Here is a 25,047-nt window from a genome sequence, read left to right as displayed (position 1 = left end):
GGGGAGGGAAGTAGAATGTGTAGATAATGAAGAGTGGGCTGGAGGGAAGAGAGGATATAATAAGGAAAGAAAATGAAAGCAGAGAAAATAAATTAGAAGAGAAATGCAGAGAAATACAGGAGGAAAGGAAAGGAGAGGAGAGGATAGAGAAGGAGTGAGAGAGGGAAATAAGGAGGAAATAAGAGGAAAGAAATGAAAAGAAGAGAAAATAATAGAGAAGGAAAGAGGAGAGGAAAGGAGAGGAGGAAAGAGAAGAGAAGAGGAGAAGGAGGAGGAAATATGAGGAAAGAAATTAAAAGCAAAGAAAAGGAAATGGAAAATAAAACCAGGACGATACAAGAGGAAAAGAAAAAAATGAAAAAAGTAAAAAAAAACGTATAGAGAAAAGATTAGAACATAAAAGTAACTGAGAGAAACAAACATAGACAAACAGATAGACAGAAAAAAAAACAGGTAGACAGACAAAATAAGTGACGAAAGAAGAAAGAAAAGAGCAGAAAGTGTAAAGAAAAATAGAGTAAGATAGTGAGAGAAATTAAGAGAGAGAGAGAGAGAGAGAGAGAGAGAGAGAGAGAGAGAGACCGATTTGTGATTTCCTGTTTGTGTGTATGTGTGTATAACCGCTGTGTGTGTGTGTGTGTGTGTGTGTGTGTGTGTGTGTGTGTGTGTGTGTGTGTGTGTGTGTGTGTGTGTGTGTGTGTTTAGTCTATCTTCCATTTTCTTCTCAAATTTCACAAGTTTACCCTCGCCATTATTACCATTAACTCATTCATGCATTCTCTCTCTCTCGCTTCCCTTCTATTTTTCTTCCCCTATCCCTTCTTTCTTCCTATCTCCCTTCTCTATTCCCCTTTCCCTTCACTCCTCCCCTCCCCTCTCACTTTTCCCCTCGTCCTTCTCTCCTCTCTTCCCCCTTTCTCTTCCTTCTTCCCTCCTCCCTTTCCCACTCTCCTCCCTCCACCATTCCTTTCCCTCTCTCCTCCCTTTTCCCCTTCCCTCACCCACCTCTCTTCCCCACTCTCCTCCCTTTCCATTCTCTCCTCCCCTCACCTCTGCCAATCTCCCTTCTTCCCCTCAACCCTCCCACTTCACTATTCTCACTCCTCTTCAGTCCCCCCCCACCCCCCCCTCTCTCTTCTCCTCACCCTTCCCCTTACCTCCTGCTCGAAGACGTTGTTCCTGTCGTTGATTGTGATCCAGCCCATACGCCACCCAGGCACCAGGAAGCGCTTGGTGAGACCCCCGCATGACAGCACTGGCACCTCGTCTGTCAGAGAGGCGATGGCGTGGTACTCCTGACCCTCGAACACCTGACGGAGGGTTGGGAGGTAAAGATTAGAAGTTAGCGTTAGTTGTAGTGTTAGTATAGTGTAGAAGTTAGGGTTGGGATGTTAGAGGTTAGAAGTTAGCGTTAGTTCTAGTGTTAGTAGTGTAGAAGTTAGTGTAGGTAGGTTAGAAGAGGGGTTCGGGAGGATAGGAAATATGTGTTGGTAGGTAAGTCAGGTAAGTTAGGGAACAAGTTAGTGGCTGTAAGTAGCGGGCTTTTTTTATTTCATTATTGTTTTCTTTTTTAAGCTCCCGATCTGTCTCCTTTGCTGTAAAAAAAAAAAAACATGTAGAAAGGTGAGGTAAGCGATGTCAGGAGGATAAGGAATATGTGTTGGTAGGTAAGTAAGGTAGGTTAGGGAACACTGGAGGTAGGTTAGGTAAGGGAGGTTGGGTGGTTAGGGAACCCTTCATCCCTTTCCCTTTCACCCAACTCCATCTTCCAATCCGTTTATTCCCTTTTCCCTTAATTCTTTCTCCCCTTCCCTGCATCCCTTCTTTTCTTATCCTATCTTCCCTTCCTTCCATTATTTATCATCTACCCTTCATTATTCCATCCCTTCCCCTTCCCTTCATTATTTATCCCCGTCCCATCTTCATCTTATCCCATCTCCCCATCCTTTAATCCTTTCTCCCCTTCCTTTAACCCTTCTTCCCCAGCTTCCCATCCCATCATTATTTCTTCCCCTTCCATCTTCACCTTATCCCATCTCCCCATCCTTTAATCCTTTCTCCCCTTCCTTTAACCCTTCTTCCCCAGCTTCCCATCCCATCATTATTTCTTCCCCTTCCATCTTCACCTTATCCCATCTCCCCATTCTTTAATCCTTTCTCCCCTTCCTTTAACCCTTCTTCTCCAACTTCCCCCATCTTCCCATCCCTTCATTATTTCTTCCCCTTCCATCTTCACCTTATCCCATCTTCCCATCCTTTAATCCTTTCTCCCCTTCCTTTAACCCTTCTTCCCCAGCTTCCCCCATCTTCCCATCCCTTCACCCCTTCTCCCCTTCCCCTTATCTCTTCTCCCCATCCTGTGCTGTTGCCAAGCCTCTCCTTCACCTATATGCACTGGTAACCTTTCCCTTCTCCCCTCTCTCTATGCCCTCCCTCTCTCCCTCTGCACCCCTTCCCTGCCCCCCTATTCCCTCCCCCCTGAGCATGCCCGGGGAGCGTGATGACCAGTCAGGAGACAAACACGTGACCAGGAAGGAAGAGGAGGACGAGGACAACTATACAAGGAGGAGGAGGAGGAGGAGGAGGAGGAGGAGGAGGAGGAGGACGAAGATGAAAAGAAGAATAGAATATGAACAACAAAAGAGAAGGAAGAGTAGAAGGAGGAGGAGGATGACAACGACGATGAAGATGACGAAGACGAGAAGAAGGAAATGAAGCACAAAAGAGAAGAAAGATGAAGAAGAAGAAGAAAAAGAAGAAGAAGAAGAAGGAGAAGGAGAAGAAAAGGAATAACATGAAAGGGGAATAAGAGGAGAACAAAACAAGAACAAGAACAAGAGGAAAAGGGAAGAACTTCAAGGCAAAGCAATACACAACAGCACACAGGAAGAACAGATACCAGAATACGTGATGATCTACAGCGGGTGTATTAATTTTATAGTATTACCTTTGCTACTGTACTCCATCAGATATACTCCCTCTCCTGTCTCCCTACTCTTCTTCTCTCTACCCTGCACCCTTCTCTATTCCTTACTCCCTTCTCCTTCTTCCCTTCACCTTATACCCTTCTCTCTTACCCTCTCTCCCTCTACGGATACTGGGTGACTAAGCGGTAACCTATACAATAACATGAGGAGCCGAAGGAGGGGAAGACCGGCCTGTGAGGGTTTCTGAAGACTCATAGCGATGTGAAACTTTTGTGCACTTAAGGGAAGGATTTTGATGTGGGTGTCGCTATCTGTGCCAACTTGAAACCTCGAAATAGTTAGAAAAGGGCTTAAAGAAACTGATGGGATAGTGCGTCATGGGTATAGATATTAGGACAGCTTATAATTACAGTACTATAGTCTGTTCACGGAGCCTGTTCATCTGGCTCCGTGAACAGACTATAGGAGTTCTTATGTTACTAGGAAAGCTTATATTACAGTACTAGGAATCATTATATTACTAGGAAAGCTTATGTTACAGTACTAGTTCTTATATTACTTGGAAAACTTATATTACAGTACTATAATTTTAGGAGTTCTTATATTACTAGGAAAGCTTCACAGTACTAGGAAAGCTTAATTTACAGTACTAGGAAAGCTTATATAACATTAGGAAAGCTTTACAATACTGGAAAAGTTTATAACTACTAGGAAACCTTCACAGTACTAGGAAAGCTTAATTTACAGTACCAGGAAAGCTTATATAACATTAGGAATGCTTTACTATACTGGAAAAGCTTATAACTACTAGGAAAGCTTATCAGTACTAGGAAAGCTTAATTTACAGTCCTAGGAAAGCTTAATTTACAGTACTAGGAAAGCTTCACGGTACTAGGAAAGCTTCACAGTACTAGGAAAGCTTCACAGTACTAGGAAAGCTTCACAGTACTAGGAAAGCTTCACAGTACTAGGAAAGCTTAATTTACAGCACTAGGAAAGCTTCACAGTACTAGGAAAGCTTAATTTACAGTACTAGGAAAGCTTCACAGTACTAGGAAAGCTTCACGGTACTAAGAAAGCTTCACAGTACTAGGAAAGCTTAATTTACAGTACTAGGAAAGGTTCACAGTACTAGGAAAGCTTCACGGTACTAGGAAAGCTTCACAGTACTAGGAAAGCTTCACGGTACTAGGAAAGCTTCACGGTACTAGGAAAGCTTCACAGTACTAGGAAAGCTTAATTTACAGTACTAGGAAAGCTTCACGGTACTAGGAAAGCTTCACGGTACTAGGAAAGCTTCACAGTACTAAGAAAGCTTCACAGTACTTGGAAAGCTTATATAAACAGTACAAGTAAGGCTCACACAACCTCGTCTACTCACAAAATGGTCGTAAATCTCGTCGGCAATGATGGGCACCTTGTTCCTGGCGGCCACCTCGAGGATACCCAGCAGGTGCGCGCGAGTGTAAACGGAGCCGCAAGGGTTGGAAGGGTTGTTTACCACGATGGCCGCTGTCTGCTCGTCAATGCACGCCTCTAACATCTCAAGGTCCACCTCCCAGTTGCGCTCAGGCTGCCGGGGAGAGGATGAGGGTGTTAGGATGAGATGTAGGAGGGGGGGGAGGTAGGGAATGTAGGTGGTGGGGGTGACTGTGGGGGGGGTGAAGGAGAGGTGTTGTTTGTGTGGATGTGGGTGTAGGTTCTCTCTCTCTCTCTCTCGATAACCTTCACCAAAGTTATAATGGAGGCAAAATTAATGAGTATTCCAACATAATATTTTACAGTGGAAGCAACAACAGCATTAGTAGTAGTAGTAGTAGTAGTAGTAGTAGTAGTAGTAGTAGTAGTAGTAGTAGTAGCAGTGAAAGGAGAAGGAAGAAGACGAGAACGAGGAGGAGGAGGAGGAGGATGAAGATAAGGAAGAAAACGAGGAGAAGGAGCAGGAGGAGAAGGAGGAAGAGGAATAGAAGGAAGCAGAAGGAAGGAAGCAGTGTAGCAGAACCAGAAATAGGAGAAACAGCAGAAATAGTAATAGAAGAAGGAAGAGGAGGATAAGAAACAGCAGAAATCGTAATAGCAGAAGCAGAAGTAGTAACAGCATTAAAAGACAGAACAGAACCAACCCAAGTAGCAGAAGCAGAATTAGCAGCAGGTAGCAGAAGAAAGATAAGAAGTAATCCCATAAGCAGGAGTAACTCAAGAAAAAAGACATAAAAGGGGTGTTGTTTGTGTGGGTGTGGGTGTAGGTTCTCTCTCTCTCTCTCTCTCTCTCTCTCTCTCTCTAAAAAAAATAATCCAAGCACCAGAAATAGCCCGGCACTCACCAGCAAGTTGTAGTCCTTCACGACGACCCCAAGTCCTTCCGCGAGCGTCCTGTAGATGGGGAAGCCAGGGCGGGGCACGAGGAGGGTCTGTCCGGGGCCGCAGAGAGCCGTGATGCAGAGGTCCAGGGCACAGCTGCAGCCCGAGCACAGAATCACGTCCTTTGTGGGGGGGAAGGAGAGGGAGGGAAGGGAGGATTAGTGACTGTGGTTTGAGCTTAGAATACATGAGTTGACGAGGAGTGGTTTATTTTTTTGTGTTTCTGTTCATATTTGTAGTGAGGTCTATTTTCTCTGTTCATTCAACCATCTATCTAGCGAGCTCTTCTTTTTTTTTTCACAGCTAAGGAGACAGTTCAAGGGCGTAAAGAAAAATATTAAAAAAAAAGCCCGCTACTTACTGCTGGTCAAAGGAGTGGCCAAAAAGAGAGGTCAGTTTCGGGAGGAGAGGTGTCCTGATACCCTCCTCTATCTATCTATCTTTTAATTTATCTTTCTTATCTGTGTCTTTATTGATCTGTTTGTTTATGTATCAGCTTGTCTATTTCTCTACCTTTCTGTGTATCGATCCATGGCAAGGAGGAATGGAGGAAAGAATTGGAGGAATGGAAGGGGGAGGGAGGAAAGGAGGTGATGGGGGGAGAGATGATGAAGTAGTCGATGGTGTATTTCTCTCTCTCTCTCTCTCTCTCCCAAAATGGAGTTCGATACCTTTTAAGCCGCGAAATAGAATCAGGGTCATTAATTAACTTTTATCCTTTTGTTTACCTGTAATTTACCTGAAACTCACCTTTAATGAAGTTCCCCAAAAATATATATCAAGGAAATCACGTTCTCTGTTATTCTTCTATATTCTTGGTCTCCTTTCGAATTGACTCCCTTATATATATTCTCTATCTTTTTTTCTTTTCCTTTTTGTGTTCTTTTTCTCCTCTAATTTCATATCTTTCTCCTTCTTCTCCTCTACTCTCCTTCTTCCTTTTCCCTTCTGTTCTTTATCTCTTGTTTCAAATCACTCACTCTATCCAATTCCTCCTTTTTATCTTCTCCTCTAATTTCACTTCATTTTCCTTCTCCTTCTCTCCCTCCTACGCTTCTATTCCTTCCTTCTCTTCCCTGTTCCTTATTTTCTCCTTATTTGAAATCTCTCCCTCTATCTCTCCTCACATTTTTCCCTTTCTAGTTCTTTGTGTTTCCGCGTTCATCATTTTTTTATCTCTGTTTCCCCTTCCATCGTCTTTCATTGCATTGATTTTACTCTTCTTCCATTCTTCCTTCCTTCTTTTTTTTACCTTCTTAAATCTTACCTTTTCTTATCTCAATCTAATCTTCTCACCTCCTTTCAGACACCTTACCAAAATCTTCCTTAATTCCTTCCCTTCTTTCTTCCTTCCTTCGATTCTACCTTCTGATTTCTCTTCTTCCAAAATACCATTATCTTCTCTATTCTTTTTTCCTTCTTTCCTTCCTTCCTTCGTTTTTTGTTCGATCCTCACTTCCTTCCTTCGATTCTGCCTGTTACCTTTCTTTCTTTCTCTCAAAATTTAATCAATCTTCTCTAATTTTTTTTCTTTCCTTCCTTCCTTCCTTCCTTCCATCTTTCTTTCCTTCCTCTCTTCGTTCGTTCGTTCCTTCCTTCCTTCGTTCCTTCCATCTTTCTTTCCTTCCTTTCTTCGTTCGTTCCTGCCTTCCTTCCTTCCTTCCTTCCTTCCTTCATCCTTCCTTTCTTCCAAAATTTCGTCTGTTTTCTCAATTTTTTCTTTCCTTCCTTCCTTCCTTCCTTCGTTTATTCTCTCCTTCCATCCTCTTTTCTTTTTTTTTTCTTGTTCATTCATTTATCGTAACCTTCCCATTCATTCTTTCTTTTTTTCTTTTCTTCCTCTCTTTCTCTCTCCCTCCTCTCCTTATCTCTCTACCACCCTCTCCTCCCTTCTTTATCTCCTTCCTCCTCCTTCTCTCCTTCCTTCCTCCTTCCTTTCCTTCCTTATCTTCCTCCTTCTCTCTCTCTCTCTCTCTCTCCATTACATTTTCGTTTAAGTCCAAATTCTAAACATATTGAATCTACCGCACTGAGAGAGAGAGAGAGAGAGAGAGAGAGAGAGAGAGAGAGAGAGAGAGAGAGAGAGAGAGAGAGAGAGAGAGAGAGAGAGAGAGAGAGAGAGAGAGAGAGAGAGAGAGAGAGAGAGAGAGAGAGAGAATTTGCTCAGTTTAGTTCGATTGAGAAGTGTTATGTGGTAAAGGAGGAGGAGGAAGAGGAAGAGGAGGAGGAGGAGGAGGAGGAGGAGGAGGAGGAGGAGGAGGAGGAGGAAGAAGAAGAAGAAGAAGAAGAAGAAGAAGGAGGAGGAAGAGGAAAAGCTGAGGAAGAGATCGAGAAAAGTTAGAAGGAAGGAAAAGACAAGAAAAAGAAGGAAAAATCAGAAACAGAACAAGAAAAATGTCGAAAACAAGAAAAAGGAGAAGAAAGGAGAAAAGGGTAAAAAGACGAAAAGAAGAAGTAGGAGGGAAGAGAAGGATAAGAGGGAATTGGAGATCGCAGTAATGATGGTATTGGTGTTACTGATACTGGTGGTGATGGTGATGATGATGGTGATGATGGTGGTGGTGGTGGTGGTGGCGGTGACAGCTGAAGGAGGTAAGAACGAACAGGGAAAAGGAGAACAAAAGAAAAGAGAAATGTAGAAGGAAAGAGAACAAATGGAGAAAGGAGAGAGGAGAAAGAAATGACACTTAACGGGTTAGAGAGAGAGAGAGAGAGAGAGAGAGAGAGAGAGAGAGAGAGAGAGAGAGAGAGAGAGAGAGAGAGAGAGAGAGAGAGAGAGAGAGAGAGAGAGAGAGAGAGAGAGAGAGAGATAAGGTAAGGAGAAAAGCCAGACAGGAAGAAGAGGAGGAGGAGGAGGAGAGAGGAGGAAGAGAAGAAGAGATAGGAGGTTTTGAAGTCGTTTCTGGAAGCCAAGGAAATGGAAGAGAAGGAGGAAGAGAAAGATGGAGATAAAAGAAGAGGAGAAGATGGGGAGGGAGGAAAGAGAGGAGAGAAAGAAGGAGAAGAGAGGAGGAAGGGACCAAACGATGGAAGAAGACAGGGGAAGCGAATGAGAGGAAAAAGAGGGAATGGGAAAGGAAAGAAAAGAAGGAAGAGAAGAGAAAAGGAACCACACACTGAAAAGAGGGGAAAAGAAGGAGGAAAGAGAGAAAGGAATGGAGAGAAAAAATACGAACGGGAGGAGGAAAAGGAGAGGGAAGGGAAGGATTGAGGGAGATGGAGGAATAGGAAGAAGAGGAGGAGGAAGAGTGAAGAAAGAAAGAAGGAATGTTAGCTGAAGGAGGAAAGAGGAAGATAAGTATGGAGAGGAAGAGGAGGAGGAGGAGGAGAGGAGAAGAAGAGAACGAGAGAAGTTAGAAAGAGGGAAAAGACAAGAAAGAAGAAAAGATGAGATAAAGAACAAAAAAAGAACAAGAAAAAGAGAAAGAAAGAGATGGAAGGAGAAGAAAATAATGGAAGCACAAATCAAGGTTAGAAAAAGAAGACGAGGGAAAAAAAATATAAGCTCAGAAAGAGAGGAATAAAAAGGAGAATGAGAAAAGCCGATGAATAAAGGAGACGGGAAGAGAGAATATGGAGTGAAGGAGAAATATGAGGATGGAAAGAAGGAAAGGAATAGGAAAAATTCAAATAAAGAAGGAGGGAAATGAAGGGGAAAAGAGAGAAAATGTGAGTGAATTCCAGTCGTTCATGTAAAAAAAAAAATGTCACCAATCAGCACACAAAAAAATATCAATGAAAAAAAATGAAGTAAAATAATAAATGAATAAAAAAATGAAAACAAAAATAAAAATAAATAAATAAAATAGAAAAACGGTAAACAGGAGAGGAAAAGGAAGAGAAAGAAAGAAAAGAGAGGAAAAGAAAGGCGGTAAATAGGAGAGGAAAAGAAAAAGAAAGAAAGAGAGGAAAAGAAAGACGGTAAACAGGAGAGGAAAAGGAAAAGAAAGAAAGGAAAAGGAAGTCGAGAAATAAAAGAGAAAAATGAAAAGAAAGAAAAAGAGGAAAATACGATAAACAAGAGAGGAAAATAAAAAGAAAAAAGAGAAAAAGAAAACAGGTAAATTAGAGAGAGGAAAAGGAAAATAAAGAAAGAGAAAAAGAGGAAGAGAAACACGAGAATTAAGAGAGGAAAAGGAGAGAACTCAACTCTACCCGGGCAAGATAAGAGACAGACAGACAGACGGATTGATCGATAAACAGATAATTAGATTTTAGATAGAGTTTCAGTTTCATATCATCCTTCATCTCTGTCTCTTGTCTCTTTTATTATTCTTTATATATTATTACTTTTTATCTATATATTGTGTCTCTTATGGGCCATGAAAAAAATGATAAGAGAGAGAGAGAGAGAGAGAGAGAGAGAGAGAGAGAGAGAGAGAGAGAGAGAGAGAGAGAGAGAGAGAGAGTTATATCCATCCAGTTTTCTTTTTTTCCTTTGATTTTTGTATCCTTGTTGATAAAATAAGAAAGATAATATTAGTAGTAGTAGTAGTAGTAGTAGTAGTAGTAGTAAAGTATACCAATAAATCTAGCAATAATAATAAAAAGAAGAATGATAATGATGATGATGATGATGATGATGGTGTCAGTTCAAAAGCTTCATTTTATTCGTAATTTCTGAGCCTCAAAAACAGACATAGCGAGTCTCAAGGTCTGGAGCCTCGCGATTCTTTGTTTGGGAGAAAGTAGAGGAGGAGGAGGAGGAGGAGGAGGAAGGGTAAAGGTGGCGTACGTTATATTAATGGTGATGAGGCGTGTGGTGACGGTGATGGGGCAAAGGTGGTGATGGATTGTGATGCTGGTGGTGGTGGTGGTGGTGGTAGTGATCTTGCAGACCGTATTGATTTTCTTATGATTATGATAATGATAGTGATGACCAGAGAAGAAGGAAACCATGAAAAAGAGTGAGATAACATGGGAATAAAAAAAATACCCTGGAATCATGATAAATTCGCAGATACTAAAGTCTTACTAAAGGAGTGTGAGGGAAGCTTGCAGAGTGATCGAGGAGCTTCATAGAGGGTAGCAAAAAGGAGGCTGTTTGCGTTATTTTGGACAGTCTCTAAGATGACGGGAACAGTACAGGTAATATTAGGTGGTGTGTGGTGTGGGTAATATCAGGGTGGGTAATATCAGGGTGGGTAATATCAGGGTGAGTAATGTCTGGGTGGGTAATATCAGGATGGGTAATATCAGGGTGGGTAATATCAGGGTGGGTAATATCAGGATGGGTAATATCAGGATGGGTAATATCAGGGTGGGTAATATCAGGGTGGGTAATATCAGGGTGGGTAATATCAGGGTGAGTAATATCAGGGTGAGTAATATCAGGGTGAGTAATATCAGGATGGGTAATATCAGGGTGAGTAATATCAGGGTGGGTAATATTAGGATGGGTAATATCAGGGTGAGTAATATCAGGGTGAGTAATATCAGGGTGAGTAATATCAGGGTGAGTAATATCAGGATGGGTAATATCAGGGTGAGTAATATCAGGATGGGTAATATCAGGGTGGGTAATATCAGGATGGGTAATATCAGGGTGGGTAATATCAGGGTGAGTAATATCAGGGTGGGTAATATCAGGGTGGGTAATATCAGGATGGGTAATATCAGGGTGGGTAATATCAGGATGGGTAATATCAGGGTGGGTAATATCAGGGTGGGTAATATCAGGATGGGTAATATCAGGATGAGTAATATCAGGGTGAGTAATATCAGGGTGAGTAATATCAGGGTGGGTAATATCAGGATGGGTAATATCAGGGTGAGTAATATCAGGATGGGTAATGTCAGGGTGAGTAATATCAGGATGGGTAATATCAGGGTGAGTAATATCAGGGTGAGTAATATCAGGGTGGGTAATATCAGGGTGGGTAATATCAGGATGGGTAATATCAGGGTGGGTAATATCAGGGTGAGTAATATCAGGATGGGTAATATCAGGATGGGTAATATCTGGATGGGTAATATCAGGGTGGGTAATATCAGGGTGGGTAATATCAGGGTGGGTAATATCAAGGTGAGTAATATCAGGATGGGTAATATCAGGATGGGTAATATCAGGGTGGGTAATATCAGGGTGGGTAATATCAGGGTGAGTAATATCAGGGTGGGTAATATCAGGGTGAGTAATATCAGGGTGGGTAATATCAGGATGGGTAATATCAGGATGGGTAATATCAGGGTGAGTAATATCAGGGTGAGTAATATCAGAGTGAGTAATATCAGGGTGGGTAATATCAGGGTGAGTAATATCAGGATGGGTAATATCAGGGTGGGTAATATCAGGATGGGTAATATCAGGGGGGGTAATATCAGGGTGAGCAATATCAGGATGGGTAATATCAGGGTGGGTAATATCAGGGTGAGCAATATCAGGGTGAGTAATATCAGAGTGAGTAATATCAGGGTGGGTAATATCAGGGTGAGTAATATTAGAGTGAGTAATATCAAGATGGGTAATATCAGGGTGAGTAATATCAGGGTGAGTAATATCAGGGTGGGTAATATCAGGGTGGCTAATATTAGGATGGGTAATATCAGGATGGGTAATATAAGGATGGGTAATATCAGGGTGGGTAATATCAGGGTGGGTAATATTAGGGTGTTTGGTGTAGATAACGTCAAGGCGAGTAATATCAGGTAACAGTGGAATATACAGTGGAGTCCGTTCATACCTTTGGGCTCAGCTCCACCTTGCCCTCCACCCGACAGTATTTGGCCACCGCCGAGCGTGCATCCTCCATCCCTGCGTGGAGGAGGTGGAGGTTAGTGACGTGGGAGCGAGGAGGAGGAGGTGGAGGGTAAAGAGGGAGAAGGTGGAGGAAGATAATGAGGAAGAAGGAGATGGAGGAGGGTGACGAGGGGGACGATATGTGGTAGGTAGGTGATAGTAGATGAAGAAGAGGAAGGAAGAGGATGAAGGATGGGATGGAGAGAATAGCGATGAAGGAATGAAGAGGAGAAGGAAGGAATACAAAGGGAGGAGAGGAGAGAGGAAGACCGGATTGAAGATGTGAAATAGAGAGTAGAAGATATGAGCTAGGGTAGTAGTAGTAGTAGTAGTAGTAAGTAGTAGTAGTAGTAGTAGTAGTAGTAGTAGTAGTAGTAGTAGTAGTATGCAGAGAGAGATAGAGAGAAGGGAAACACAAAACATAGAATAACAACGATAGTAAATACAAATATATAACTTTTTCAACTAATAGTACATTGATAGATTAGTTACTCAGTCATCCCCCTCCCACTCTCCCTCCCTTCCCTTCTCCTTCCCATTCTCTCCCTTGCCTCCCTACTCTTGTTTTTCTCCTCTCCCTTTTCATCCCTCTCCCCCACTCCTTCCCTTATTTGCCCTTCCCTGTTCCAAAGCTCAATAGAAATAAGAAAAAGGAACAGAAAGAAAGACAGGAACAGGGGAAAGGAGAAGAGTGTATTAGGAAAACAACAGACAAATGCTGCGAGGGAAAGGAGAGGAGGAAAGAGAAGGAAGAAAAATAAGAAGAGAGACTTTAATGATGAAAATGAAAGAAGAAGAAGAAATTGAAACGAGAAGAAGAAGAAGAAGAAGAAGAAGAAGAAGAAGAAGAAGAAGAAGAAGAAGAAGAAGAAGAAGAAGAAAGGACAAGTGAATTCCAAACACTAAAACAACAATGGAAAGAACAGAAGAAGATTGAGAGAGATAGAAAGACTAGACAAAACTTATAGGCCTCCAGAATCGCTTTTTGCATACGAGGCCTAAATTTTGAATGGGGTAAAAAAGAGAAAGGAGAAAGAACAAATGAATTCCAAAAACTAAAACAACCACAACATCAGGAACGAGACAAAACAAATAGGCTTCCAGAATCGCGTTTTGCATATGAGGCCTAGTTTTTGAATGGGGTTAGAAAGAGAAAGGAGAAGAAAGAACCAATAAGAAACACAAAAATAACAACCACAATATCAGGAAGGAGAAGAAAGAAAAAAGACTCTAAACATGTACGCCTCCAGTATCGCTTTTTGCATAAGTATCAGACCATGAGACCAAATTTGAATAGGGTATAGGTCCGTCTCCTTGGGGCTCGAACTGGCCTGCCTTGGGTCTGAGTTGCCTGCCTCGTGTCCTGACTGGCTGAGTGGCTGACGGACTGACTGGCTGAGTGGCTGACGGTGTGGCAGGGTAGCGAGCGAGGTCTCTCTAATCAATATATCTGAGGTTCTTGCACTTGGCTCAGTTGAGATATTGGTTTCGAAATGCCAGGTGTGTGTGTGTGTGTGTGTGTGTGTGTGTGTGTGTGTGTGTGTGTGTGTGTGTGTGTGTGTGTGTGTGTGTGTGTGTCTTGTTCTCCGTGATTGATTCTTTCTGTGTATCTTCCGTAGACTATAATTACTTAGAGAAAGAAGGGAAGAAAGAAGGAGAGAAAAACCAAGCAAGCAAGAAAGAAAGGAAGAAAAGAAGGAGAGGCAGAAAGAAAGAAAGAAAGGAAAGAAGGAAAGGCAGAAAGAAAGAAAGTAAGTAAGAAAAAAAGCGAACGAATGAAAGAAAAAATTAAGAAAAGAAAAAAGAAAAGAAAACTGAAAGAAAAAGATAGAAAGGGCGAACGAACGAAAAGAAAGAAGGAAAGAAAGAAAATAAAAGAAAGGAAATCGAAGAGAGAGAGAGAGAGAGAGAGAGAGAGAGAGAGAGAGAGAGAGAGAGAGAGAGAGAGAGAGAGAGAGAGAGAGAGAGAGAGACCAGAAGGATACCCCAGGATACCCCAGGAGGAAACCACGGGCACAGCACAGCACAGCACAACAGGTTAATTAACGAGATACCAATACAGGTGAGTCGGTGCTCAGGTAGTCAGGTAAGCAGACAAACCTTCGCCCAGGTATTCCCAACTTGCAGGTAAGTCAGGTGAATCGATGTTGGCGTTAGGGCGAACTGCATACCTGACTTCAGGGATTCCTCCTCCTCCGCTAGCCTTCCTCCTCCTCCTCCTCCTCCTCCTCCTTCTCCTCCTCCTCCTCCTCCTCCTTTTGGGCTTCTATTTTAAGATCTCCTCTGGGCCAGCGAGAAATGGAAGACTATAAATAAAGAGTCTTGGGGTTGGAATCTATTACTGGCATTGGTTTCGTTTGTTTGTATGTAGTAGTGGTAGTAGTAGTAGTAGTAGTGGAGCATTAGTAGACGTTATGGTAAAAAAAAAATGTTATATTGAGCTGAAAAAAAATTAATAAAAGAAGAAAAGAATGACAAGAACAAAAGTAGTAGTAGTAGTAGTAGTAGTAGTAGTAGTAGAAATAATAGTAGTATAATTAGGAATAGGAGTATAGCAGTCGTAGTAGTAGTAGTAGTAGTAGTAGTAGTAGTAGTAGTAGTAATGGCAACAAAATAGCGGTACCCCTGTTGTTAGGAGCGCTTAGTCCGTCTCTTCCCCTCACACGTGTCAAAGACCAGCTCCCAAGGTCACCACACACGTCATCAGCCACACGCCACATGCCACAGGGCCGGGTATAAGCTAGGCGGCCCTCACACCCAGCCAGCCAGCCAGACAGACAGACACCCCACCCCCCCGCAGCTCCTTGTCCGAGGCTGGAAAATCACCGCTCAGACCCAAATCGAACTTCTCTCGGCACAGCAACGAAAGGTCATGCCTATAATTGACTGCGAATAAAAGCCAAAGGGACAGAGTGCGTGGGTTGAGTATGTCGATAGATCCTGCCATGAGGTACTACTTAGGATTGGAAGAGGGCCCTGCATGGAGACTTCCCCTGAGGGACTCCCGGATTTGGCGTCGTAGGGTGGGCGAGGCGAGGTGACGTGCCCCCTCGGTGAATGCCCCTAGATATGGTACAATACATTACGAGATACGATACATTAGAGATTGATTAAAGAGGAAGGATTCTGAACCTGTATAAAACGTTCCAACTCCTTATAGTGCGTTCCAGTCCTAAGTGACAATCTGAATGAGTGATTTTGAACGTAAGTAAAGAATTTTGAACCTGTATAACGCGTTCCAATTCCTTATAGTGCGTTCCAGTCCTAAGTGAGAATCTGAATGAGTGATTTTGAACGTAAGTAAAGGATTCTGAACCTGTATAAAACGTTCCAACTCCTTATAGTGTATTCCAATCCTAAGTGAGAATCTGAATGAGTGATTTTGAACGTAAGTAAAGGATTCTGAACCTGTATAAAACGTTCCAACTCCTTATAGTGTATTCCAATCTTAAGTGAGAATCTGAATGAGGGATTTGCAAGTGAAGGATTCTGAACCTGTATAACGCGTTCCAACTCCTTATAATGTATTCCAATCCTAAGTGAGAATCTGCATGAGTGATTTTGAACCTAAGTGAAGGATTCTGAACTTATTGATAAAGAAGTGAAGGAAGAGGAAGGGAGTACGTAGGCTGCGGGGGGAGGGGAAAGTGACCAGGTAAAGGAGGAGGTCACACAGCAGCGACTTACAACCTGTCATCTCGTTTCATTGCGCATTTTTCCTTCCTAACAAACGATTGCATTTCAAGGCGGGGGAAGGGGAGGAGGAGGAGGAGGAAGGCTGAAGACTGCGAGGGATACAAGGTGAAGGAACAGGTGCAGAACAGTTTTTAGTTTATATTTCAATTACATTTATTTATTTATTTAGCCGTGAGGTGGACAGGTAAAAGCAGGTACCTGAACGCGTGTGAGTACAGGTTAATTGGTGTCCGTGTGGTTTGCGTGTTATAAATCGGAGATGAGTGACCAGAATTAACTCTTGTTTTAGGAAGGATAAGTGATTAGAGAAGTGGAAAGAGTTTTAGTTTTACACGTTTAAATACAGGTTAATTAATACTGATGTGATTTTGCGCGATTTAGATTGGAGTCGAGTGATTTGAATTATTTTATGTTGAGAGCTTTTTTGTTTTAGAGAAGATAAGTGATTTGAGAAGTGTTAAGAGTTCTAGTTTTACACGTTTAAGTACAGGTTAATTAATACTGATGTGATTTTGCGCGATTTAGATTGGAGTCGAGTGATTTGAATTATTTTATGTTGAGAGCTTTTTTGTTTTAGGGAAGATAAGTGATTAGAGAATTGTTAAGAGTTCTAGTTTAACACATTTGAGTACATATTAATTCATACTGATGTGGTTTTGCGCGATGTAACTTGGAGTTGAGTGATTTGAATTGTTTTATGTTGAGAGCTTTTTTGTTTTAGGGAAGATAAGTGATTAGATAATTGTTAAGAGTTCTAGTTTAACGCATTTGAGTACATATTAATTAATACTGATGTGATTTTGCGCGATTTAGATTGGAGTTGAGTGATTTGAATTATTTTATATATTGAGCTCTTTTGTTTTAGGGAAGATAAGTGATTAGAAAAGTATTAAGAGTTCTAGTTTAACACGTTTGAGTACATGTTAATGCTGATGTTGTTCTGCGTCATGTAAGATGGATTGAGTGGCTTGAATTGTTGTATGTTGAGAGATCTTGTGTTTGGGGGATTTCGAGAGGAGGCAAGAAACGGAAATAGGGAGAGGAAGTAATTGGTAGGTAAGAAGTAGGTAGGTTAGTATTAGTAGCAGGTAATGTTGTAGGTAGTTTTGTAGGAACAGTGATTAGCGACCTTTTTTCTCATATGTTTTGCCCTTTACTATAAAAAAAAGATGACCAGTATAAAAAAAAGACAAAAAAAACACATAGAAGAGTTACAGTAAAGACAACAACCCCATTTAACATACCGAACTTTTTTTTTTCCCTGTAAAAGAGAGAGAGAGAGAGAGAGAGAGAGAGAGAGAGAGAGAGAGAGAGAGAGAGAGAGAGAGAGATGACTACAATAAAGAAAAAAGAAAAAAAAAAGACACATAGAAGAGTTAACATAAAAGTCAACAACCTCATTTAACATACTCCACGCTGAGGGTCAAAACTGTTGTTGTTCCTGTTGTTTTCCTTAATCTATTTTTACTCCTTATGCTGTCAAAAAAATCATTGATGTATGCTGACTCATCCGTTGTATAAGCGAGGGAGGAGACAGTTCAGGGACAGCATTACAAAGAGTTAAGTAAATCCTGCAAGTCACCGCTCGAATTCTTACATCACGGAGGGGGAAAAAATATATTACTGTTATGGCCATTACGTGACGCAAAGGTCGTTTAGCGTAAAGGCAATGAACGACTTTTATATCTTAGTGTTTTGTGGTCGATGTCGTGAAGATGCGAGCCTATGTAACATTTTTTATTAGCTGTCTGTTTATCCATTACTCTATATATATTCCTTTCTTTATACTTATTTATGGAAAGGAGAGATAGAGGAAAAAAGAGGTAGAGGATGGCTTGAAAGGAGGAGGAAAGGAGGAAGGGAGGAAAGGAAGAAGAGATGAGAGATAAAGAAAAGGAGAGGGAGATTAGTTGATGCTCTCTCTCTCTCTCTCTCTCTCTCAAACTATCATTTTTTTCCAGTCAAATCTAAAGAAAATCAATTAATTCTTACTTTACGTCCTCGGCAAGTACTTTTTTATGTGTTTTCTTGTAGTGTGTGTGTGTGTGTGTGTGTGTGTGTGTGTGTGGGATACAAGTGGAAGGTTCCGTCCCTCCAACACACCAATCTCTCCTTTATCAGAATAATCGCGAGGACCCGAGACTGAACGGGCCATGATCTACACCCTTTCCCTCCCTCCCTCCTTGCTCCTCTCCCTCTCCATCTCTCTCTCCGTGCCTACCTCTCCCTCCTTCTTTCTCATTCTCTCCCTCCCTCCCTTCCTCCCTCCCTCTGGTTTCTCCAATGTTTAAAGTGGAAATTGAAGTCCCAGGAGTGTTTTCATACTTTCTTGGTAGTTTTCTTTTTTTCCACAAACGAGAAAGAGAGATAGAAAAAAAAGAGAGGTAGAGGAAGTAGAAGAAAAGGGAGAAGGTATAGAAGTGGGTTATACCTTAGCTATCATATTTTTCTTCTTCCTTTTCACTTTCTTTTCATTCTCATCTCCATTCTCTTCCTTCTTTTCCTTCCCTTCTATCGTTTTTTTAATCACCCTTCTTCTTCCTTTCGTTCTCTTCTGCTTCTTCCTCTCTCCTCCTCTTCTTCATTTCCATCCTCTTCCTTCTTTTCCTTCCCTACTATTGGCTTTTCATTACCCATCTTCTTCCTTCTGTTCTCTTCTGTTTCTTCCTCTTCCTCCTCTTCCTCTCTCTCAATTATCTTCCTCTCCTCTTCTCCTCTTTTATCTCTTATTTTCTATTCCTCCTCCTGTCTTCTAACCCCCTTCATTCTGTCTCTCTTCCATCATTCTTCTGCCCCTTTCCTCTCATTCCCTTCCTCTTCCTTTCCTCTTTTTCATATTTATTCGCCTCTCAAATCCTTTCTCTTCCTCCTGTTCACTCCTTCACTCTTCCTCTCTTCCACGCTGCCTCCTCCCCTCTCATTCCCTTTCTCTTCCTCCTCTGCTACTTCCATCTCATTCCCTTCCTCTTCCTTCTGTCCATCCCTCATTCTCCTCTTCTTCCCCTCTTCCTCATCCTTCATTCTCTTCACACTCCTCATCCCTTTCCTCATCCTCATCCACTTCCTATCCACATGCTCCCCCTCCTCATCCTTCATTCCTTCCTCACTCACTCATCCTCTTCTTCATTCTCATCCCTTCCCATCAGCCATCGAAGGATCCAATACAGACAACAGAAGCCCCGTTTGCCGAGCCGTTTAGAGGAGGCAACGGTGTCTGTGTGTCTGTCTTGGAGGGCAAACACACGAAGAGTTACCAGGTTGTCCCTCCCTCCCTCTCACACCTTCCTCTCTCCCTCCCTGACTCTCTCTCGCCCTCCCTCTCTCCCTCTCTCCTGCCCAGCCAACTAACACAGCCTCCACCCTCCAGTCAGTTGCTACGCGCCCTTGTCTCCCTGCCTGCCTGCTGCCCGCCCTGCCCATGGTCCTGCCCCCTTCTCCCTCTCTCCCTTGCTCCGCCCTGCCTGCCCCCTGCCCCTTGCCCTCAACCCCCTCCCATGGTCTGCCCAAGCCTCCCCTTTCTCTCCTACTCTCTGTTTTTTTTGTAGTTCTTTTGTTCTCTCTTGTTCTTGTTCTTGTCGTCTCTCGTTTCTTGTTTTCTCTCTTTCCTTCCCTTTTCTTATCTTTCTTTCCCTCCTTCCTCCCTTCCTTTACCTTCGTCTTCCTCCCTCTCTCTTTCCTTCCCTTTTCTTATCTTTCTTTCCCTCCTTCCTCCCTTCCTCCTTCCCTTCTTTCCTCCCTCTCTCTTTCCTCCCCTTTTCTTATCTTTCTTTCCCTCCTTCCTCCTTTTCTTCCTCCCTTCCTTTGCCTTCGTCTTCCTCCCTCTCTCTTTCCTTCCCTTTTCTTATCTTTCCTTCCCTCCTTCCTCCTCTTTTTCCTCCCTTCCTTTTCCTTCATCTACCTCCCTCTCTCTTTCCTTGCCTTCTCTTATTTCTGCTTCTCTCCTTCCTTCCTCCTCTTCTTCCTCCCTTCATTTACCTTCATCTACCTCCCTCTCTCTTTCCTTCCCTTCTCCTATCTCTGCTTCTCTCCTTCCTTCCTCGTCTTCTTCCTCCCTCCCTTCTCCCTCGTCCTGCGCCTCCACCTTTTTACTCCATCCACACACACTCTCCCCCTCTTCCCCTTTCTCTAATCCCCCCCCCCTCGTCCCCCCCACGCACACACACACACCACTGGACACACAGGCGCGGCAGGAGAGGGAAAGGGGAGGTATAGTGTCATGGCCCCCCTCCACTCCTCCACCCCTCCCCCCCTCCCCCCTCTCCCCCTTCGCCTGCCAGCCATAATTATTCACTTATTCAACCCCTGCAGACAGCCACCTACGCCTCCTCCTCCTCCTCCACGATATTCAATCCAGCGGCCAGAAAAGGTGGATTAAATGGATGAGCTTGGATGGATGGAGAGCTTGAGAAAGAAAGGGAGAGGAGGGGAAAGGAGGGATGATGATGGGGAAGATGGAGAGAGTATGGGAAAGATGGGATGAGGATGGGAAAGATGGGATGATGATAGGAAAGAGGGGAAGAGGATAAGAAAGAAGGAAAGAGGAAGGGAAAGAAGGGGTGAGGATGGGAAAGAAGGGGAGAGGATGGGAAAGATGGGATGAGGATGGGAAAGATGGGATGAGGATGGGAAAGATTGGATGAGGATGGGAAAGAAAGGGAGAGGATAGGAAAGAAAGGGAAAGGATGGGAAAGGAGGAATGAGGATGGGAAAGGAAGGATGAGGAAGGGAAAGGAGGGGAATGGATGGGAAAGAAGGGGAAAGGATTGGAAATGAGGGGAGAGAAAGGGATGAGAATAGGAAAGAAAAGGAAAGGATGGGAGAGGATGGGAAAGGAGGGGAATGGAGGGGAATGGATGGGAAAGGATGGGAAAGGAGTGGAAAGTAGGATTTAGCATACAGAAAGACTGTGATGGTGGAAATTGAGACGGTTTGAAAAAAAATAATATAGAAATGACAAGAGAGAGAGAGAGAGAGAGAGAGAGAGAGAGAGAGAGAGAGAGAGAGAGAGAGAGAGAGAGAGAGCGTGATACATTATGAAAACGGACCAAAATATATGCAACCCCCCTTAGTCAACAACGTTCATTCCCTTTAACTTACGGTCATTACAAAATATATATATAAAAATTAAGAGGATGAAGGAATGAAAATTAGATGAGAAAGAAAACAATAGAAAACAGCCATAGCAAGAACGAGCGAGGAAAAGACATCATGAAAGTTACGAATGGAAAGTTGACTGGAAAAGGAAAGAAGACGAAGAAAAAAGTTGACGAGTTGAGATGGTGGTAACAATGCCTTCTTAAATCAGTCCCCCTGCAAAGCCTGGCCCTAAGCTCCTGGGACGCGTAATTTGAGAGGAAGAAGTGTGAAGTATTGTAAGGTGTCGGTGTGAGATTGGAACGTGTTAAATCCTTTTTGTTTTGGTTTTATTTTACTTGGGAAGGAGAGGGAAGGGGAGAAAAGGGTATAGGAAATGAAGGAAAGGGATCGGAAGGGTAGGGAAGAGAAGGAAATGGATCGAAATGGAAGGGAGGTGACTACGAAAAGATAAGAAGCGTAGGAATGGTAAGGAACGGGAACGAGAGGAAAGGGAAGAGGAGAGAAGAGTAGGGGATAGAAAGGGAAGAGAATGGCTTAGGAAGGGAAGGGAAGGGAAGGAAAGGGAACGAAAAGGAAAGGAAGAACAACATACAGGAATGAGGAAAGGGAAAGAAAGTTAAAAAGAGAAGGAAAGAGAATAGAGAGATAGTAAGGGGAAAAAATGGGATGGAAAATAAATGGAGGAATATGAGTTAGTTCCTTTAAAGAGCCATTCATTGTGCCCATAGAAGTGTCCTAGAAAAGCACCCATCACTCCGGCTCCTCCCTCGAAGGATACCACACACGACAAGGATCCCTCCCCTGTCCCTTACCTTCCCAAACGCCTCCCTAAAACTCCTGACCAAGCTCCTCCCTTCCCGCCACCCTACGCCCATCCCCTCGCCCTGACCAGCTTGTCCCTCGAGCAGGACTTCCCATCAACACACACACCAGCTGACTACTCCCATCCACGAAGGAGAGAGAAGGGAGATGATAGAAAGATGATGGAAATGAAGAAGGGAAGGGAAGGGAAGGGAAGGAAAGACTAGGGAAAGGAAAGAAAATGAAGAGGTGCAGTTCTAGAATGAAAATGAAAGAAAGAAATGAAGGGAAAGGATAGAAAGAAAGTGAACAGGTGAGAAGGAATTTGAAGAGATGGGAAAGGAAGGAAAGAGAATTAAAATGAGAAGAAAAAGGTAGAGAAGGAAAGGAAGGAGATAAAAAAAGGAAAAGGGAAGAGATGGGAAAGGAAGAAAAGAGGATTAAAAGGAAATGAAAGAAAGGGGAAGGGATAGGACAGAAATGAGATAGGAAGGAAGGGGAAGAGATTGGAAGGGCAAGAGAAAGAAGGGAAATGAAGGAAAGAATTAAAATGGAAAAAGGGGAGATGAGAAGGGATGGGAAGGACAGGAAAGAAGAAAAAAAGGAAGAAAAGAGAAAGGAAATGATGGAAAGGATTGGAAGGAAAGGGAAAAGATGGGAAAAAAAGGAAATAGAAGGAAAATGAAGGATGAACGGGAAAAGAGAAGAAGAGGGGTTAGAAGGAAAAGAAGAGAAGGGGAATAAAGGAAAGAATGAAAATGAAAGGGAAGATAAGGGAAGGGAAGGAAAGGAAAGAAATGGAAAAGGAAGGGAAGAGAAGTGAAAGAATTAGATCAGAAGGGAAAGGATGGAATAGAGAGGAAAGACAAATAAATAAAGCAAGAGAGGAAAAGAAAGAATGGGATGGTAAGGAAAGGAAAGGGAAGGAGTGGAAGGGAAATGAAAGAAGAGAAAAATTATAGGAGGTGAAGAAACTGAATGAAAAGAAAAGTGAAGAAAAAGAAAGGAAAAGAAAGAGTGCAAATATATAAGTAAAAGAGGACGAGGGTAAAAGAATTGGATGAGTAAGAAAAAAATAAAGAAAAAAATAAAAAGATTGAAATAAAAAAAGGCGAATGAATGAAGGAGGATCAAGAGGAGGAGGAGGAGGAGGAATAAAGGATCGAGTCGGGAAGGAAAGAGAATCAGAACCCATGTAGATGCGCCTTTTATTGTTGAGTTAAGGTCCGCACAGAATCCTAATGTTGGGGGTTTCAGTTCTACGTTAGGCAAGATTATGAAGTGGTGGTGGTGATGGTAGTGGTGGTGGTGGTGATAGTGGTGGTGGTGGTGATGATGGTGGTGATGGTGGTGGTCATTCTTATATATGTGAGTCGAGTAGATAGATAGATAGATAGATAGATATAGATACACAGACAGACAGACAGACAGAGACAGAGAAAAATAAACAGACAGACGAATTGACAGACAGACAGACAAGGAAAAATAAACAGCCAATCAGTAAGCCAGACCGACAGAAAGACACACACACACACACACACACACACACACACACACACACACACACACACACACACACACACACACACACACACACACGATCATTGGATGCAGATGAATATAAATAAAGTTGTTGTTTCGCCATCATGCGCGGCCATTAACTTATTGCATTTATTGAATTACCTGTCCGCTGTGTAATATCTCCCCCCCCCCTCCCTCCACTCACCTGCCCCCACCGCCATCACCTGAGTTACCTGGGCTACTCACCTGCCGTCACCGCTACCACCATCACCTGACCAACACCTGACCGTCACTTCCGACTGGTATCACCTGATCGTCATTATACTCCGAATAAATTTGACTAACTAAGTAGATGATTGACTTACTAAATAAAAACCTAAATGATTAACTAATTGACTACCTACCTACCTAACTAACTAACTGATTGATCAACTAACTGATTAACTGAATGACTAACTATCTAACTAACTAACAATTCAAAGGGATGTTAGGAATAAGTCTTTCTTTGTTAGTAATTTAAAAAAAGAACTGCTGTACTTTTTTTTATATCTTTTCGACTTTCTTGTATTGGTTGGTTGGGTTTGGAAGAGAAGAGGAAGGGAATGCAAGGGAAAAGAGGGAAAGGGAAAGGAAATGAAGGTCACGTAAGGAAAGGAAAGGATAGGGAAGAGAAGGGAGGGGATGGGAAAGGAAGGAATGTAAATCGAAGGAAGAGAGGAGGTGAAAAAATGAAAGAAGAGAATTATATACACAAACAAACAAACAAGCAGAGAGAGAGAGAGAGAGAGAGAGAGAGAGAGAGAGAGAGAGAGAGAGAGAGAGAGAGAGAGAGAGAGAGAGAGAGAGATGGAAAGCGGAGGAGGGGAGAGACAGAAGGACAAACAGAGGGTAAGATATAAAGGAGAGACGCAGAAGGGAGAGGAAGAAAGGAAGCATTGATAAACAGAGGCAAAAGGGAAGAGGAAGAGGAGGAAGGGAGGGATGAAGAGGATCACAGATAAGGAGGAGGGAAGGAATAACGAGTTTGCGGGAAGGCGAACGAAGGAAGGAAGAAGGGAAGGAAAAAAAGAAAATAGAAAGGAAAGAAGGAAAGAAAAGAGAAAGTATGAAAGGAAGGAAGGAAGGAGGGAAAGAAAAGAGAAAGTAAGAAAGAAAGGAAAGAAGGAAATAAAAGAAATGAAAGGAAGGAAGGATAGGTGAATAGATGGAAAGAAGGATGCATGGAAGGAAGGAAGGAATGGAGGAAGAATGGGTGAGTAGATGAAAGAAGTAAGAAATTTGGATGCATGGATAAAAGAAAGAATGGAACGAAGTAATAATGATAAATGGATGGGGGAAAAAAAAGGAAGAGAGAATGGAAACAAGAAAGGAAGGAAGGAAGGCCAGCACAGGTGTATTTCGTCACCTGTCTGCACCTGCGGCCACAACAGGTGGTGAGACACAACACACACACACACACACACACACACACACACACACACACACACACACACACACACACTAGCTATGTGTACTCAGCACTCACTAAATGTCAGCTCTACTGATTTCATTCCAACCATTCCATTAATTACGCCGCCGCGTGTGGTAATTGTGGATCACTAACCCAGCCTCCACCCGGCGAGCCGCGAGGAAAAGTGGACTAATTTGCCAAATGGTACGAATTCCATCACAATTACCTCTAATTCAAAGATAATTGAACCAATATATATATATATATATAGAGAGAGAGAGAGAGAGAGAGAGAGAGAGAGAGAGAGAGAGAGAGAGAGAGAGAGAGAGAGAGAGAGAGAGAGAGAGAGAGAGAGAGAGAGAGAGAGAGAGAGAGAGAGAGATTCTCATCACCGAATGGGTCTCTGCTCACTGAACGTTACTAACTAACCATCTAATGAGGAACATCCGCCATGA

The 25,047-nt window shown here is 42.7% G+C and overlaps 1 protein-coding gene across 2 annotated transcripts in view; it reads right to left on the bottom strand.

Moving 5' to 3' along the window:
* Positions 1 to 25,047, bottom strand: part of LOC126994668 (tyrosine aminotransferase-like) — a 58,242-nt gene that overhangs the window by 20,602 nt on the left and 12,593 nt on the right. For both annotated transcript variants that reach the window (XR_007749411.1, XM_050853957.1), the window contains exons 3-6: positions 11,972 to 12,042; positions 5,252 to 5,410; positions 4,309 to 4,500; positions 1,158 to 1,310 (exon numbers count right to left, since the gene is read on the bottom strand). Coding sequence is in view for 1 of the 2 variants with exons in the window: in XM_050853957.1 (XP_050709914.1) it covers positions 1,158 to 1,310; positions 4,309 to 4,500; positions 5,252 to 5,410; positions 11,972 to 12,042 (575 nt within the window). In the remaining variant the exon portion in view is untranslated. The remainder of the gene's footprint in view (positions 1 to 1,157; positions 1,311 to 4,308; positions 4,501 to 5,251; positions 5,411 to 11,971; positions 12,043 to 25,047) is intronic.

Source organism: Eriocheir sinensis, unplaced genomic scaffold (assembly GCF_024679095.1).
Source record: "Eriocheir sinensis breed Jianghai 21 unplaced genomic scaffold, ASM2467909v1 Scaffold845, whole genome shotgun sequence".
Taxonomy (NCBI): Eukaryota; Metazoa; Arthropoda; class Malacostraca; order Decapoda; family Varunidae; genus Eriocheir; species Eriocheir sinensis.
Note: the sequence above shows the minus strand (reverse complement) of the source record. Positions and strands in the feature narration are given on the sequence as shown.